This window comes from Danio aesculapii, chromosome 16, assembly GCF_903798145.1.
Source record: "Danio aesculapii chromosome 16, fDanAes4.1, whole genome shotgun sequence".
NCBI classification, from domain to species: domain Eukaryota; kingdom Metazoa; phylum Chordata; class Actinopteri; order Cypriniformes; family Danionidae; genus Danio; species Danio aesculapii.
Window position 1 is genome coordinate 14854964 of NC_079450.1, and position 18306 is coordinate 14873269.

Here is an 18306-nt window from a genome sequence, read left to right on the forward strand (position 1 = left end):
TGGAAAAGTGAAAGAAACCCTTAGGCGACGCATTGTGTTCACATTAAGCTTCTTCATTCAGTCAGCGCCCTGGGCTAAACATGGCCAAATCTATTAAGGATCATCTTCAGGACGCTTTTAGTGATATTGGGGCGGATAATATAAGAAGGTTTCAAAGCAGACTGGGCGATCGGAAGCAGGAACCGCGCGTCCGAAAATCTACAATCGAAAAGCTGAAAGACGAGATAGATCTGGCTGATTTAATGGTCAACACTTTCACATCTAGAGACGCAGTTTCTGTAACAGTGGACATTTTGAGGGCGATCAAGTGTAATGCAGTAGCAGAGGAGCTCTTGGAGAACACAAGGCAAGGTAAGTAAAGCTTTAAATAATGACAATTGCGAAAAAAGTCAGTCTGTCATAATTTAAAAGTTGTTATAGACATACATGCAGTGCATATTGTCAGCTTATCAGAGATAATATCGAATACATTCATTCATTTGACTTAACCTATGTTCATTAGGCTATTTAGCCCATTATTAATTATTTATTACTCTCTTCTATATGAAAAGGAAGTCAGTTTTAGGTCTACAGCAAGATAAATAATGCCGGATTGTTGACCTTTTTACACCCTTTTTATCCATGTCTACAATCTTTTCCTTGAACTCGGTGCTCTGAAATTTAAGACAGGCATTTTTCAATTCTTCATTTCACACCTCCCATGTGTGGTCATTAGACTAAAGACTGTCATTTCCTGTTCGCCAAATGTCAAGGCAAAAAAAAACCTGTTATGTATCCTAATAATCACCTACATTTGTGAATATTCATCGAGCTAACGATTTTGCCTTTGTTTTTGGACTTCGAGTTATTCATTAATTTTCCTTTGGCTTAGTCCCTTATTTATTAAGGTCGCCACAGTGAAATGAACTGCCAACTATTCTGGTTTTCTGTTTTATTGGGAAACACCAATACACTTTTGCATTCACGCACACTTGTACACTACAATCAAGTTAGTTCATTGAATTTACTTATAGTGCATGTCTGTGGGGGAAACTATAGCAAACCCACTGTGCAGCTCCAAACAGAGCTGGCCCTACCAGGACTCGAACCAATGACGACCTTGCTGTGAGGCGACAGTGAGCCACCATGCCACCCGGGTTTCGAGTCTTTGCTGAATTAAATTGGAGTTAATTGGCAATTCAGTCAGAGACATTCAGCCTACATTTTAGTCCTAAAATAAAGATAGTGTCATTAATTTAGGACATTACAACTTTCATTAGAATTTTTTTGTGAGAAGATTCAAAGTAGCCTAGGTTACATTGCGTGAATGGAAACATACGTTCACATTTAACACCTGTCAAAAAAAACTTGATTAAACTGGATTAAAGTGCATCAGTCCGTTTTGTTTCCCAAAAGTTTAATTTCTGAACATTTTTTGGAACTTGTAACCTAAGGTTTCAGATTGGAATGTCAATAGGGCAGGATAAAGGTGGGATAATGGTACATGCGTTTCAGTATAATTACTGATGTGCTCATGTTTTGTTTTCTAGGAGGAGTTTCCCAGCCGGAGCCACCTGTACCAGAACCAATTCCGAAGCATCCAGCTCAGTTGAATGAACTGAAGGTTACTCCATGCAGCCAGCAATTTAAAAACAAAATTCTTAGAGAAAAAGGACAGGAGGCAAGTATCCTATACATCAAACAATACATGATAATGAAAAAACACAGTTATAGTTAAATGCAAAAGTAAAAAATTCTGTTAATTTGCTCAATCTCAGGCCAAAATTATGAAACAATTATGTATTATGCCTGTGTCCCTACGGTTTACCAAAAAAAGACCTGACACAATTATCATTCATTGCTCTAGATCAGGGGTGCTCAATCTCGGTCCTGGAGGGCTGGTGTCCTGCAAAGTTTAGTTCCAACCAGACACTCCTGGGCTAGCTAATCAAGCTCTTACTGGGCTTTCTAGAAACACCCTTGCAGGTGTGTTGAGGCAAGTTGGAGCTAAGCTCAGCAGAATACCGGCCCTCCAGGACCGAATTTGGACACCCCTGCTCTAGATGATGCCATTTCTCATGAAGCAAAACTGTGAGTCCAAAAAAAAAAACATTTGAGAGTGTGTTTATCAAAATGATCAGGAAAATGGCACTTGTGTTCTCTTGGATGCCTGCATATGGACTGTTATGTTATAAGAAACTAATCATTTTGCATCCGAAGACCTCATCATGAGCTATGGGCACTAACAGATCAGTTCAATCTACACTGTTAACGATTTTGGTAAATTATACAATATTTAACTGTAATATGAACTGTATTTTACTGTAGGACAGTTATGGAGTATGTTACTGTATTTCACAGTTGCATTGTGAAAATTACTATATATTTTATGTAAATATTTTCTGTTTATGTAAATACATATACAGCAATATAAATGGTGCTGTAAATGTAAATACAGTATTTTGCTGTAATTGATTTTCAGTAAGTTACTGGTGGACTGCTTCCAGTAAGTTACTGTAAATTCTACAGGAACAAATTGTTAACAGTGTGACATTCCTTCATTCATTTTGCTTCAGCTTAGTCCCTGATTATCAGGGCAGAATGAACCGCCATTTACTCTAACAATGCTGTAGTAATTTTTGTTTTTACAGTAGCATTAATTCCAGTGCCTCCAGTTCAATGCTATGGTAATATTCTCTTGGTTGTTGTTTTAGATTTATGAAACAAAAGAGAAATCTGTCCGAAAACGGCTAGCCCTGCTTATCAACAATGTGGATTTTGACGATAAGGCTATGAAAAGGAGCGGTGCAGAAAAAGATGAAGAGAACATGGAAAAGCTGTTAAAGGAGCTGGATTATCAAGTTGTCAAGAGTTCAAATCTTTCAGCAAAGGTGCATAAGGAAAACTTCATTTATTCAATGTCTAGTCTACAGATTGTAGAGGAAATTATCATGAACAGTGTTGGGTGTGATTAGTTACAATGTAGTTAGTTACTGTAATTAATTTACTTTCCACTAAAAAAAAGAAGTAAGGGAATACTTTTTGGTCATTTATTTAAAGTTCTTAAAATACTTGCTTCAATACTGTAAATAAATTCAACAGTTCTGTATGAATCAATTCAGGGATGAAGAATAATTGTATTTATTTGTTATCCATATATATTTTGCTTAAGATACAACATTTATCTAAAGAGTTGCACAGGCTTTAAGAAAAAAAATATTAGTCTGTGATAATGTAGTGTATACATTCAGAGAAGATAAGTAATTGTATATTTATATATATTTGTTATTGAGATATTTTGCATTATAAATCAAATTTCCGAATCTTTATATGAAAATCCTACATGATTAAGAAACAATAAAAATGTGTTAGACAATTAATGTCAATGTATGGAATGAAATATGGAGTCAGTACTTTGAAATGTGTCGCATTTTGATAGATATGTTGCTTCAAATTTAAGTGTTAATTTTTAAAAATTAAACTAAAAAGTCCTGTTTGACTTAAATTTAAAATATTATGGTTTTAATTTCTATTGTCTATGCGTTTGGATTAAGGTGGATTTTTAGTATCGAATCAAGTAATTAAATTACTTATTGAGTAACTATACTGTTAACGATTTTTGTAAATGACACAGTATTTAACTGTAATATGAATTGAATTTTACTGTACAACCGTTATGCAGTATGTTACTGTTTTATAAAGTTGCATTGGGATAATTTCTGTATAATTTATTGTAATGATGTACAATACTGTAAACACATATACAGCAAGATAAATATTGCTGTAAATGCAATATTTATGCTGTAAGTGATTTACAGTAAGTTTCTAGTGAACTACTGCCGGTGAGTTACTGTAAATTCCACTGGAAATTGTTAACAGTGTAAGTTATCATTCAATCAAAGCACAGTGATCCCTCGCTATAACACGGTTCACCTTTCACAGCCTCGCAGTTTTGCTGAATTTTTTTTTTGTGCAATATGACATGCTTTTTTTTTGTTTAGGTTCTGCATCTTGATTGACTGTAGACCATTTTCAATCAATCTCCTCAGTGTCTCATGTACAAGAATGCGTTCAGCTTACCAAATAAACATAAATCTTTGATTGCTAGCAGTGTGACTTCCAACAAGGATGCAAAGAGGGTTGTAACTGTCCACAGCAAGTAAAGGGGGTCGCACTCCGGATGCAAACATAGTTTTATATAAGGGTTAGCACACCGGCGCCGCAGGTCAGCAGCTGTCTGCGGTGCCTAGCTACGACTCAGGACGCTGTATATCTTCCTGCCACACCACAGAGCGACATCTGAATAATTTCATTTTAAATAACATGCGACGTGCGCGTCTGGTGTGTGTTACTTCTAACTGTAATGTGCGCAGCGCATCTGGTGTGCGACCCCCCCTAAGGATGGAGTCTGCTTTAGTTTTGTGGATCAGTGACTGCAGGATAAAGAACAGTACGCTGGATGCCAACATTATCCACGCAATAGCTAAAAAGCTTTATAAACCTTTTGCCGACAGCAATGAATGTGACAACAGGTTTTGATCTTTGCGTTCATTCTATAATACTGGACAAATTTTTTGTATAAAGTTTGAACTTTGCGAGTGTTTAAACACGAGAGAAAAGTGTGAAAGTGTTTATGCCTGTCTGAGAAAAGTGTATAAAGTGTGCAGTGAGGGGTTTTACAGCCTTAAAACATCTAGAATAATTGTAAAAAAATGAAGCTGACTACTTTGAGGATTTCGACTATTGCGGGTTATTTTTAGAACGTAACCTCTGCAAATAGCAAGGGACCACTGTAGTTAGAAAAGTCATTTAAATTCAATTTTAATGATGTAATTAGCAATTAGTAATGAAATACTTTTATAAAGTGTCTTACCCAACACTGATCCTGAAGAACTGAATTGATGGTATTTGTCTAATTGTACTTTTCATATAATGTAGTGTCATCTTGATTTACTGAATAGAGTGTGTTTGGTTGGCAGGACATGGATGAGGCCATCAGGGACTTTGCTCAACGTGAGGAACACAAGTATTCAGACAGTGCATTTGTGGTTATAATGTCCCACGGCAAAAGGGACGCCATTATGGGTGTCCATTACCATAAGACAAACAACCCTTCTGATTCCTTTCCGGTTGATAATGTCTACCGCCATCTGAACTCAGAGAATTGTCCAGCTCTGCGCAATAAACCAAAGGTTATTCTTATCCAAGCCTGCAGGGGAGGTATAAAATAACTAGTATGCATTTTTCAGTATAACCTATGTGTATTGCTACACATCTCTTGTTTAATTATAGTAATATTTCCAAATTTGTCCAACATTCTTACCTGATTGTCTTTCAGGTGAGCATGGCCGTGTTTGGGCCAGTGATGGTGAGCCTGATGAGTCAATGGAAATAGAGGATGATGACTTTGTGCATAAGGAGAAAGACTTCATTTCTCTGATGTCGTGCACCCCAGGTAATACATTCTTAAAGGGGTAGTTCACAAAAATGTGAAAATAAAATATATATTGTCATCATTTACTCACTTGTTCCAAACCTGTTTTAGTTTCTCTCTTTTTCTGTAGAACACAAAAAAGGTATTTTGAAGAATGTTGGAAGCCTGAAGACATTGACTTCCATATTTCTTTTTCTACTGTGGATGTAAATGGATATCAGTTTCCAACATTCTTCAAAACATCTTCTTTTGTGTTCAATGAAATAAAAAGAAACTCATATGTTTTTGGAAACACTTGTGAAGAAGTGAGTAAATTTATATTTTAATTCCAGACACAAAGACACATTCATTTTTTGCAGGGTTGATATATTTGTAAATTCGTTCCCTCAAGACAGATTTCAAAGACTTAAATGGACATAAAATTACAAAAAAGACACAAAGATTACATTTATGCCATTAAAAAGTTTATTACTGAGAAAAAAAAAAACTAATTTCAGAACATTTCTTTACAGACACCAAATCTTACCGGCATGTTCAGAATGGAACGTTTTACGTCCAAACCGTAGTGGATGTGTTCATGAAATGTGCACATGAGGATCACATCGAGGAACTGTTCAGGAAGGTAAAATAAATGCAGTTTAACCAGTTTAGGCCAAAACACTGCAGGCAAAATCAGCTTTTAATGCACGTCTATTTTGAGATTTTAGGGGTTTGATGCTGTAGTTTTGCTTTTTAGTCTAATGTAAAGAAAATATTCCCCAAAAAAATTTTTTTTTTTTACAGAGTGGTTTGTTCATATACAGCATGACCGATTCAATACACTTTTTTATTCTGCAATTTTCTGAAGAGAAAATAGAATCCTAAAATCCCCTTTGTAAAACCTCTTATATAAAAACAGAATGAAAATGAAATGAATTTTGAAGGTCGCCTCACAGCAAGAAGGTCGCTGGTTAGTCCCGGCTGGGCCAGTTGGCATTTCTGTGTGGAGTTTGCATGTTCTCCCCATGTTGGCGTAGGTTTCCCACGGGTGCTCCTGTTTCCCCCACAGTCCAAAGACATGCGCTATAGGTGAATTAGATTAACAGAATTGCCCGTAGTCTATATGTGTGTGTGTGTGTGTGTGTGTGAATGAGTGTATTTGGGTGTTTCTCAATACTGGATTGCGGCTGAAAGGGCATCTGCTGTGTAAAATATGCCAGAATAGTTAGTGGTTCATTCCGCTGTGGCGAGCCGAAGGAAAATTAATGAATTTTGAACTTGACTTTATCCAATGTTCATATTGCTTGCAGTAGAGGTTTATGCTAATTGGTGAATATTTAATTAAATAATGCCTTGTTTACATATTTAAAGATTATTATAGAAGACTTGCATTTTTTATGTAATCAACTGGGCAAGTACTATGATACTGTAAGTATTTTCCCTATTTACCTGCAGTGCCTTGCCTTAAATCATGTTCTTTAAGAAATTGATGTATTCTTTAAGTATGTTTGTGTCTATCGCTCATTCACAACTGTTTTTCTTGCCACAGATGTTAATTATGTTTTCTTTATACAGGTTCTAAGACGTTTCGACACCCCAAATATGATGGGAAACTACAAGCAAATGGCATGTAAAGACAGAGCAACGCTGCCGAAGTTGTTCTACCTGTTCCCCGGACTCTGATATCCAGGAGTCAATTATAAGTTCACATCTGTGAATTTTAGACAGCCGTGTGCATTTGCTTCTTCAATGATTCCTGAAAAGACTTTACAGTATGTCTAAAAAATAGCTTTCAAATGAAGGAAAAAAATGATATAAACTGACTTAAATTGTTTACTTGCATTCCTCTGAACTAAAAACCTGTTCTGATACAAAACATTCCAGTTTCACATAGACATGGCTGTATTTGTGACCTGTGTTATGTGAAAGCCTGAAGAGCTCATAACACCACAAGCAGAAATTAAAACACACCTTCAAAAAAATCTGAAATTGATTGATTTTAATATGATCAACACCAATCAATTGAGTTAATTGTTTTTACAAATTTAAGTGGATTCAACATAAAACAATTAAGTTGTCTAAAAAAAAACCTTAAGAATTGTGTTGGTTCAACTCATTTTGAATAAGTAGTTTGTACAAACAGCAAGCGTCATTTTTTGGAGTGCATATGGCTATATCCAACATAGGCTCATTCTGAAAATGTAGCCCTATATACATCTCTGGAGATCCTTAATTATGTATTCAGAAGTACGTATGGCTGCATTTCATCTTTAAAACAAACACTACGGGGCGGTATGATATTGTTCCTTTTCACGCTTACCAGCTGACTGCTTACCTCCATATGGACTGTTTTCCGGCAGTTACCAGTTCATCTGGTAGCTCACCATGTACGTCAGCAGACTTGAGATGCAGAGAGGAGTTGACCACAATGACGGGGTTCGAGTCCAGTGAAGAACGGTTCCAGAAAGCAGTTAAGACAAAAACAGAAGCCAAAGAATAAAATAAACAACCAACTAACACGGTATGAATGTGGTGAAACGTGGTAAAAATCAGGCGAGAGGTTTTCTTTTTCAGGATTGCTTTATAAATTTGTCGATTGGGAAGTGGGTGTGCAGGCCAATTGGTGCTTTTGAAAACACTATTGGTTGGGTTTAGGGAAGGAGGAGGGTGGATCAGTCAATCAGTCATTTAGTCAGTCAAACAGTCAGTCGACAGCGGCATCTGGTGGATTTACTCAAGAAGAGCAGGCTCGAATGGCACTCACCATAGAAATTTGAGATCTCAAAAAGCATACACAGCAGCCTCTCGTGGATTAGCGAAAACAAAAACTGCAAAAAAACATACCTCCTGGGACGTATTTGATGGTCTCCAGAAATATATATAGAAGTACGTTTTCAGAATGAGCCTGGGTTGTCTATATCTGTAACCATTTGCTGTCCAAAGTGCATTTTAAATGCAGCTTATGACACCATCTCTACAATATCTCATTGATTTACATTACAAACAGTCCAAAATTTATATTTTTTGGCCATCAGCAATTTTACCAAATCTCTGTCTGAGTTTTGTTGGTTTGTTTTGAGCTCTTTGGGTATTATTATATGACCCATAAACATCTGATATACAACTATAGTGAAATAACCTTCATCTTCAATCACGACAACTGAAAACATTTATTATTCTCACAAGATGTCATTTTTAGTGGGAGAAAATGTCTCTAAATAGAAATACTTTTATTTGGGAGAAATGTGTTTGACTTTTATAGAATAAAACAAATATTAATATTTTACTCAAACTTATACCTAATAAATCCAGAGGAACTGAGAATCCTCCAGCGCTCACTTTATGCACTGTATTACAAAAGCTATAAAACTAAATGCAAACTCAATGTCATTGTCTTTGATTATAAAAATATGAATAATAATAATACCACAGTGTTATTAGTTTTCCAAACATGTCATTTTTTATTAAATTATGACAATATACCTTGGAGGCCAGTTCCAGTGTCTATGAAGTAGACTGAATAACATTGAGGAAGTGAAAGCAGTTGCATTAGTTTCCGGGCACAACATGGAGCTATGAGCAGTTTCAGAAGGGTCTGATCACATGAAACCTGCAGAGAAAACTTCAAATCGCTGTGAGCTAGTGACAATGAACTACGGTTAGTCACAAAATCACAGCAGTAACGAGAAAGGCAAGTCAAGTTTAGCTTTAGTGTCATTCCGCTACATGTGTGGACAATTTCAGAGGGGGGAAATTGACTGGAGTTGAGGGCTCTAACAGCCTGTGGGAAGAAGCTGTCGAGTAGGCTAGCTGAGCAGGCTCTAATACTTCGAAACCTTTTCCCCCCCCTTTCCACCCCCGGTCTTCACTTCGCCTTTCCCACAAAACAACCCCACCCCCCCGGGTTTGTACTTTGCGTCCCCCCCCCACCCCCCAGGTCAGCACCTGTCCCTGTAACGGTTTGTGCATGGCCCTGTTTTACAATAAACTGTAAGAAACTGTGCAGGTATTCAGTAGAAATAGAGCGTAGTCTTCATTACAAATGCTGCCTGCAAAGTGGTCCATTAACATTCTGTACACAAGCAGTCAAAACATTTCAGTAAGATGATTTTGTTTTAAAAAAAGCCAATTCTGCTGCATGTATAAGATCAAAAATACAGTAAATAAAATGTTAAGTTGCGAAATATTATTACAGCTTTAAATAACTGTTTTCTTATTGAATATAGTTTAATATTTCATTTATTCCTGTGATTCAAAGCTGAATTTCTTCATTACTTTTTAGCGTCACACAATCCTTATAAATGATTTTTATGATTTTTAAATGATTATAAATGATTTATTGGTACTATATCACTAATAATTATTTATACAATTATCAGTTCTGAAGGTTTTTTTTAGTATCATGAAAACTAAGATGGATTTTACTTTTAGAATACTTTTGATATAAAAACGGTTAAAATAATATTTATAATTTGCTTTATCTTTCTTTTATTTACATTATAAATGTATTTACTTTCACTCTTGAACAATTTATTGTGTTCAATGAAAGTAAATAAAATTTTAATGGCCTTTTTGAATGGTATTGTAGCAGCGTCCTAAACTAACACCAATAATAATAATAGTAATAATATAAATAAATGATTCTTATTGAGAAGATACTACAATTTTATCCCAATGCCACAATTTTTAAAGGATTATGCACTGAAAAAAATGATTTCTGCAAAATTGTTGCAAACACATTGTGTTGAATTTGAACAAATGAAATTCAGTAATATTGAACTTAATTTGTTTGTTTAAATTCAGGCCAAATAAATTGTTTGCAACCGCTTACCTTAAAAATAACTTGTGCAAAAAATTAGTAAATCCAAGGAATCATCTTTGAATCATTTTTTTCAGTCACTGAACTTGCTTTCGATGTCATTTGACATTCACCCATTGCTCTCTTAACTCGTGTTTTGAAGAGCAGAAAATCTTAATGACTTATTAGGCAAATTATCATAAATTGCAGTGGATTTCCTTATGAATGCCTCAATCCACATATAGTTTGCTGTGCTTAATGCTTAAATTTCAGCTTTTAACCACAAATTACATTTTAAACTGCATTCAATACAATAACGGCTAAATAAATTAAACTTCTAAAACTCATTCTCTTTAGCTTTTAACAGGTATTAATCTGCTGTTAATGCTTCTTAACTTGTCTGCACTTACTTCATTAAGCAGTTATTGCTATTTGTATTTTCTTCACCTCTTATTGTTGTTATTTGCATTTTATGTACAGCATTTTGTTCAGCCCCAGCTGTTTTGAAAGTGCCCTATAAATGTAATAGAATGGAAACTGTGATGTATTTTACTTTTAGGATGCTTTTTGATAAAAAAGGAAATGTCAAAATAATAGCTTTTTATTTGCTATATCTTTTATTTACATTAAAAATGTATTTACTTTCACTCTTGAGCAATTTATTGTGTTCAATGAAAGTAAATAAAATTTGAATGGTCCTTTTGAATGGTATTGTAGCAGTGTCCTAAACTAACAACAACAATAATAATAGTAATAATATAAATAAATGATTCTTATTGAGCAGATACTACAATTTTATCCCAATACCACAATTTTTAAAGGATTATGCACTGAAAAAATTGATTTCTGCAAAATTGTTGCAGAAAAATTTGTGTTGAATTTGAACAAATGAAATTCAGTAATATTTAAATTAATTTGTTTGTTTAAATTCAGGCCAAATAAATTGTTTGCAACCGCTTACCTTAAAAATAACAAGTGGAAAACATTTGTAAATCCAAGGAATCATCTTTGAATCATTTTTTTTCTGTCACTGAACTTGCTTTCGATGTCATTTCACATTCACCCATTGCTCTCTTAACTCGTGTTTTGAAGAGCAGAAAATCTTAATGACTTAATAGGTAAATTATAATAAATTGCAGTGGATTCTTTATGAATGCTCCAATCACATATAGTTTGCTGTGCTTAAACATGCTTAAAATTCAGCTTTTAACCACAAATTACATGAATTACATTTTTTAAATAACTGTTAAATAAATTAAACATCTAAAACTCGTTCTCTTTAACTTTTAACAGGTATTAATCTGCTGTTAATGCTTCTTAACTTGTCTGCACTTGCTTCATTAAGCAGTTATTGCTATTTGTATTTTCTTCACCTCTTATTGTTATTTGCATTTTATGTACAGCATGTTTGCTCTGCCCTAGCTGTTTTGAAAGTGCTCTATAAATTAATAGCCTATTACATTTTAGAATTTCACTGTTTATGCAGCATTTGTGAACAGAATATAAGCTTATTATAAAACATTACAAAACTTTTCAGGTTCCAAACCTTTAACTGGTAGTGTATCCTACATAACACGGTATTTGTGACTTTTGTGCTTTCAGAAATGTGCATGAAGAATCAGGAAGTGTGACTCTATAGGATCCCTAGAGCTGAAGACACTCCTTCGCCCCCTATAAAAAAACTTCAGTGGTTCTTGCTTCGCTGTCAGCAGCTTCAACAAGAGGCACCAAACTTTGAGGAACCATGGCGGAATCTATTAAGGAGCACCTGCAGGAAGCTTTTGAGGATCTGGGTGCTGATAATCTAAGAAGGTTTAAAAGCAAACTGGGCGATCGGAGGCAGGGACCGCGCGTCTCAAAGTCTACAATCGAAAAGCTGAAAGACGAGATAGATCTGGCTGATTTAATGGTCAACACTTTCACATCTAAAGACGCGGTTTCTGTAACAGTGGAGATTCTGAGGGCGATCAAGTGTAATGCAGTAGCAGATGACCTATTGAAAAACACAGGGCAATGTAAGTACAATTGGTATGAATAGATAAGAATGCAAAACTAAAATACAGAAGGCGTTTAAGACTGAAGAAAGCAACTCAAGTTTAATCATTATCGGAATTGTGTATGTATTGTTTGTGAGTTGCAAGTTAAAACAACGTAAAAGAATGCACAACTAAAGTCAGAAGGCGGGAAATTCAGATATTGTTATGTAAGTTGCAAGATAAACAACGAAAAATAAATAGCATTTCTTGTTTGAAAATTATTGTTCTTCAAGGTTGTTAAAAGGAAGTCAAATTGGAAAGAATAATCAATATTAATTTTCATGTATTTGTACTCAAAACTTAGTTTTTACTTTCAATTTCACTTGACGTTCACTCATTGTTCTCGCAAGTTCAGTGTTTTTGTAGAGCAGAATATCTTAATGACTTACTAGTCTTAAAAGTGGATTCTTTATTAACAAAAACCCCAATCTACATTTAGTTTTCTGTGCAATTAAATGTGCAAATGAATATTTGCTGTAATTAAACCAATCGCTTTTATTTGTTTTTCAGCAGAAAGCCAAGGTGCTCCCTCTGAGGGTGAGTAAGCGAATCACTTCACTAATCGGCAATATGGCAAGCCGTTTAAACATTCAATAAGGGAAAGCGTGGCACAAAGTAACCCTTTTAGGTTTTGGCCAAATAATGAACAAAATAATGGGGTTAGACAAACCATTTGTGTTTTTACTAACAGCACACAAACCTCTCCTACAAATGAGCACTGGTTGTATGATCGCCGGACTTATGGTTGCTGTGCAGTATTGCCAAAAATGCCAGGAGTAAAAAATGTTGCTATTTACCCCACCTGTGGGACAAGTTGTAACAGACAGAGGGTTAGTTGTAACACATGCTTAAGGCAGATTTTACACAATTAATTTAAATCCAGTTTACTTTAAACAGTAGCTATATTTACTTAGTACTTAGCTCAATTAATTAATTTATGTATTGGATAAACACATTTTGATTTATTTGGATTATTATCCATTATTATACAATGTTTTTATTTCTAGTGTTAGCAATTAAATATTTTTTTTTGTCTATTAAAAAATAATTTCCATTAAAAACACTTTCTTTAAAAAGTTTTTTACATTACACTCAAAATTCAACAATTATTTAGTTAGTTTAATTGGTGTCCAACAGTGTGTGCCTTAATTGTAACACCCTGTTACACCTAACCCTGCTGTGTCATGTTTTTCTCAAAACTGGCTAGCAGTCACTGTGTGCTTTTTACGTCTTTCAAAATGGTTGCATTTTTCAGCCTAGAAGATGGTAATCACAACAATATAATAGTTTACTTACATACTTTCACAGATTTCTGTAAAATAAAAAAATATTGACTATAAAAAAATAATTTTATGCTGCAAAAAGGTTTCCTCCTGTGTTTCTCATCCAAATTTCGCCAAACTTTTTCAATAATTGGCAGGAAGACGTCTGCTGACACTGGTGAAATCCTTGGAAGCATGCCATGGTCAACCCTGAGCAAACACCTTAAAAGTCTGTTACATTTTACCCCACATTACTTTGTGCCCCGCGCTCCCCTATATAAATTTGCTGTAATAGTTTTTCTCAACCACGTTCCTGGAGGACCTCCAGCTCTGCACATTTTCCATGTCTCCTTAACCAAACACACCTGATTGAGATCATCAGCTCATTAGCAGACACCAGTGGTGGATTTAGTCATGGGCAATATGGGCGATCACCCAAGGCGGTATCTTGCTGGGGGTGGCACTGGGAGATGGTGCAAAAAAAAGTGCCCCAGTAAAAGCTTTGAGATAAGATTTACTTTATGCAAGTGTATTATTTTAGAGTGGTTGTCCCGGGATAAAGGCGTTGGGGGGTCATTCACATTTGATGTCTTTTGCACACGCAAGTTTGTTTTTCTCTATATGCAATCGAAAGAACGCTGGTGAAAACAAATTGACGCATGTGCGCAGAAAGCCATTCCCGCACGCCTTACACGAGCTGCTCCTGATCCCGGTTGTTTACATGCACGCTGATAGGCATCGACATGCAAGTTGACAAAACTAAAGTTTATATCATATGATGATGAAGTAACTTTGACTAAGCATGGCTATGAAGCAGAAAGGAGGAATAATGATGAGTCAGGGAGGTAACTAAGACTTCATAACATTAATTCTCGGCCATGAGTCGGGTCTAAGACAACAGATAATTCTATTTAACATATATATTTTGTATTCTATAGAACTGTCATAATTAATATTCATGCAAAATTCTTAGAATATTACTCCAGTTGTGTCTTTACATTGTTTTTCAGTTACATTAAGGATTCATTTCTGTTATTTAAAATAATAACTGTATAATAATATTAATAATATATATAATGTATTCAGAATATTTATTTTAATTGTATATATTTAAAATATATATTTAAATATTTAAAATATATATCTAAAGTCAACCACAGTTTCTTTATTTCTTGTGGGATGGGGAGGGGGTATGTTTGGGGTGGTTTCACCCAGGGTGCCATTTAAACTAGAACCGCCACTGGCAGAGACTGAAAGATCTGGGTGTGATGGTGTGACTCAAAACATGCAGTATTGGTGGTCCTCCAGGAACGTGGGTGAGAAACACTGCTGTAATATAACAATTGTCACACTTTACTATAAGCTTTCATTAGTTAGTATATTTACTAACAGGAACTAATAATTATCAAATCATGTAGTCTTTATTATTAAAAGTTCAATATTTAGTAATGCATTATTAAAATACAAATTCATACTTGTTAACAATAGTTAATGTACTGAGTTAACATGAACTAACAGTGAATGACTATTTTCATTAACTAACATTAATAATAATGAATAAATACTATGATAAATGTATCGTTCATGTTAATAAATACATTAATTAATATTAACTAATACAAACTAATTGTTAATTGTTACTAAACCAATATTTTTAATTTGTTTTTCAGCAGAAAGCAAAGGTGCTCCCTCTAAGGGTAAGTAATGGATCACTTCACTAATCGGCAAAATGGCAAGCCGGTTTAACATTCAATATATAGATTTGCTGTAATAAATCAGTTGTCACACTTTACAATAAGGTTTCATTAGTTAATGTATTAATTAACATGAACTAATAATTATCAAAACATGTACCGCCTTTATTAATCATTGTTCATTGTATTTAGTAATGCATAATTAATAATACAAATTCATGCTGGTTAACATTAGTTAATGCACTGTGAGTTAACATATATGACTTTATTAATAAAGTAACAGTACCAACCAGGAAAACATACTGTAAAAATGGATCATGTTAATAAATACATGTACTGATATTAACTAATATAACCTTACTGTATATTGTTACCAAATCAATAACTTTTATTTGTTTTTCAGCAGAAAGCAAAGCTGCTTTCTCCAAGGGTAAGCGAATCCCTTCACTAATCGGCAATATGGCAAGCAATTTTAACATTTAATATATAAAACATACAACGATCTTTTTTTATCCTAATGTTTTCATCTAGTGACCTGTTTTCCATTAGGTAGACCTACTAGTAGCCTATATATTCACTATATACTAATGCTTACCTGATATGTACAGGTAGCCTACATCTAAAAAAACCCCCACAACATTTACATTTATTCATTTAGCAGACACTTTTGTCAAAGGTGACTTACAATTGAGGAGCAATTCAACAAGAATTAACAAAGTAACACACAAGTAACAAAGAAATAAATACATACTATCTAATTATATAATAAAAAACTTGTATCACATTAATAAATACAATTTTACTATATATTTTTACTGTAATTTTACTTTATATTTTTTGTAAAAAAAAATTGTAATTTTACTTTACTATAATATTATTTTATCTAGTGTCTATTTAATATGTATTCAATATGCAAGTACTAGTAATGATCTAATGATTATGCACTAGTATCTATTATTGTCCATATTAAAATATTATCATTGGTACCTGATGAATAACTACTAGAGCAGTATAAAACAAAACATGCACTCACAATTGGAATACTTTGTCAAAACTGAATGGTTGATATCTCATTGACAGATCCCCATAGACATCAATGGCAAAAATGTGACATTATTTACTAAACCCGATAGAGTAGTTACACTCAAAATATGACAACTTTTTTGCGATAACTTAATTGTTTTATGTTCAATTCACTTTAATTTGTAAAAACAATTTAATCAACTTAATTGATTTGTTTTGGGACAACATGAAGGAATTGAAATAAGTACTGGTATCTACTAAGTAGCATTAACGTTTAAATAAGTACTTGTAGTTAATCGATAAATAATCTAAAAGATATTAGTAACTAAATAGTAAGTACTAGTCCCAGCTAGCAAAATTCATGTGGCTCAAATCCGGCCCACACCAGACATTTACATCCGGCCCACGTACCGCATGGAATGATGGCACTTGGGCAGTCCGCTCCTGTTTGCCAGATCTGGGCCACAATTAAGCCATAGCAATACCACATATCAGCCAGAATTCAACCAAATGAACCAGAACCTATTCTGGGCCAGTTTGCTTTCATTCTGGCCCAGATCCGCCCCACAACAGACACGTACATCCAGACCACATACTTAATGGAATGATGGCTCTGGGGTGGTCCACTCCTGTTTGACAGATCTGGGCCACAAATTGGCTATATTACTACCCATATCTGCCATGTCAAAGAGCTAAGGTTTGACCCCTATAATTATCAAATGATCTCTGTACTTTATCTTTACCAAATGTGATCTACCATATGTTTTAGGATAACAGTACCAATACTTGCCACATCTTACCTCAACTGCTTTGAACTCACACCATCTTTATACAGAGATACTTGCCCATATATGCCATATCTCATCTGGGCAACTATAGGCTCACAGTCACATTAGCCAGAGCTTACTGTGCTGAATATTCACCAAAAGTGGTCCACATATGTCTTAAGATAACTGGGCCACATTTGTCATATCTTCTCTGGGCCACTATAGACCAACAGCCCCATTAGCCAGATCTTACTGTTCCGAATATTCACTAAAAGTGGTCCACATTTGTTTAAGGATAACTGGGCCACTATAGGCTCAAATCCACATTAGCCTGAGCTTATTGTGCCAAATATTTGCCAAAAGTGGTCCACATATGTTTTAAGATAACTGGGCCATATTTTCCCTATCTTCTCTGGGCCACTATAGGCTAACAGTCATATTAGCGTAGTTTACTGTGCCAAATATTTGCCAAAAGTGGCCCACATACGTATGTCCTAAGATAATGGCCACATTTGCACCTACACGTGAGCCACTTTGGGTTTAGACCCAGATTACCCTTAAATTGACTATGCCACATTTTTGCAAACTGTGGCGCATATTTGTCCTTCGTCATTTGGGCCAAATTGACCATTTTCCACATGGGCCACATTAGGCTCTCATTCAGATTGCATTTTGCCAAAAGTGCCAAATCTTTGCCTTAAATGGTCCATATATGAATTGGAATCCTTGGCCCCCTTTACAGGTGGGCCACTTCAGGCTCACATTTATTTTGTCTGGGCCGAAGGAAGACCAACAATGCCGCATAACTGCCTAAAGTGGCCCACATTCATATGCTATCTGGGGTAGCTTTAAAATAGTATGTTTTTATAAATGAAATATTAAAACAGCTTGCCATATTGACCAATACGATTTAAATGTTCATATGTAATGTTTTAATTTTTAATCTTCAGCCTCCTCACTCTGACCATGTGGACATTTACATTTATTTGACAGTGAACTTCATCGATGATCACTGGATAGAATTGATAGACCGAGTTAATAATGTGGACCCCGTCCTAGATGTACTTCGGCAGAAGAAAGTCATCACAAATGAGGATTACTGTACCATTCGTACTAAGGAGACTCCTCAAAAGAAGATGAGAGAGTTATTAACAGGCCCAATCACATCTGCTGGCAACAAAGGAAAAGAAATCTTGTATGAAGCTCTCAGAGAGAACAACAGGTTCCTGATGGATGACCTTGAGAATGCTCAGTGATGATTAAATATTCTCAATCTGCATATTTTTTTAGATTCTGAGTTTTTTTTTCATAAAATATTAAAAATTAAAAAATGA

General features: G+C 34.8%; 2 protein-coding genes across 7 annotated transcripts; both read left to right on the forward strand.

Moving 5' to 3' along the window:
- LOC130243896 (caspase a) lies at positions 1-9311 on the forward strand. The gene is made up of 7 exons (XM_056476200.1): positions 1-351; positions 1530-1660; positions 2694-2870; positions 4959-5199; positions 5318-5434; positions 5926-6035; positions 6968-9311. Exons 1-7 carry the CDS (start codon positions 81-83, stop codon positions 7073-7075), a joined length of 1155 nt encoding a protein of 384 aa, XP_056332175.1. The 5' UTR covers positions 1-80; the 3' UTR covers positions 7076-9311.
- Positions 9312-11849: 2538 nt separating this feature from the next.
- Positions 11850-18251, forward strand: LOC130243778 (PYD and CARD domain containing). Of its 6 annotated transcripts, none has more exons than XM_056476071.1 (5): positions 11850-12205; positions 12737-12763; positions 15159-15185; positions 15586-15612; positions 17966-18251. In XM_056476071.1, exons 1-5 carry the CDS (start codon positions 11935-11937, stop codon positions 18226-18228), a joined length of 615 nt encoding a protein of 204 aa, XP_056332046.1. In that variant the 5' UTR covers positions 11850-11934; the 3' UTR covers positions 18229-18251. The 6 variants fall into 6 exon arrangements, with proteins under 6 accessions (XP_056332046.1, XP_056332048.1, XP_056332050.1 ...); XM_056476073.1 differs by having other exon boundaries at positions 15162-15185; XM_056476072.1 differs by having other exon boundaries at positions 11852-12205; positions 15589-15612.
- Positions 18252-18306: the final 55 nt, after the last annotated feature.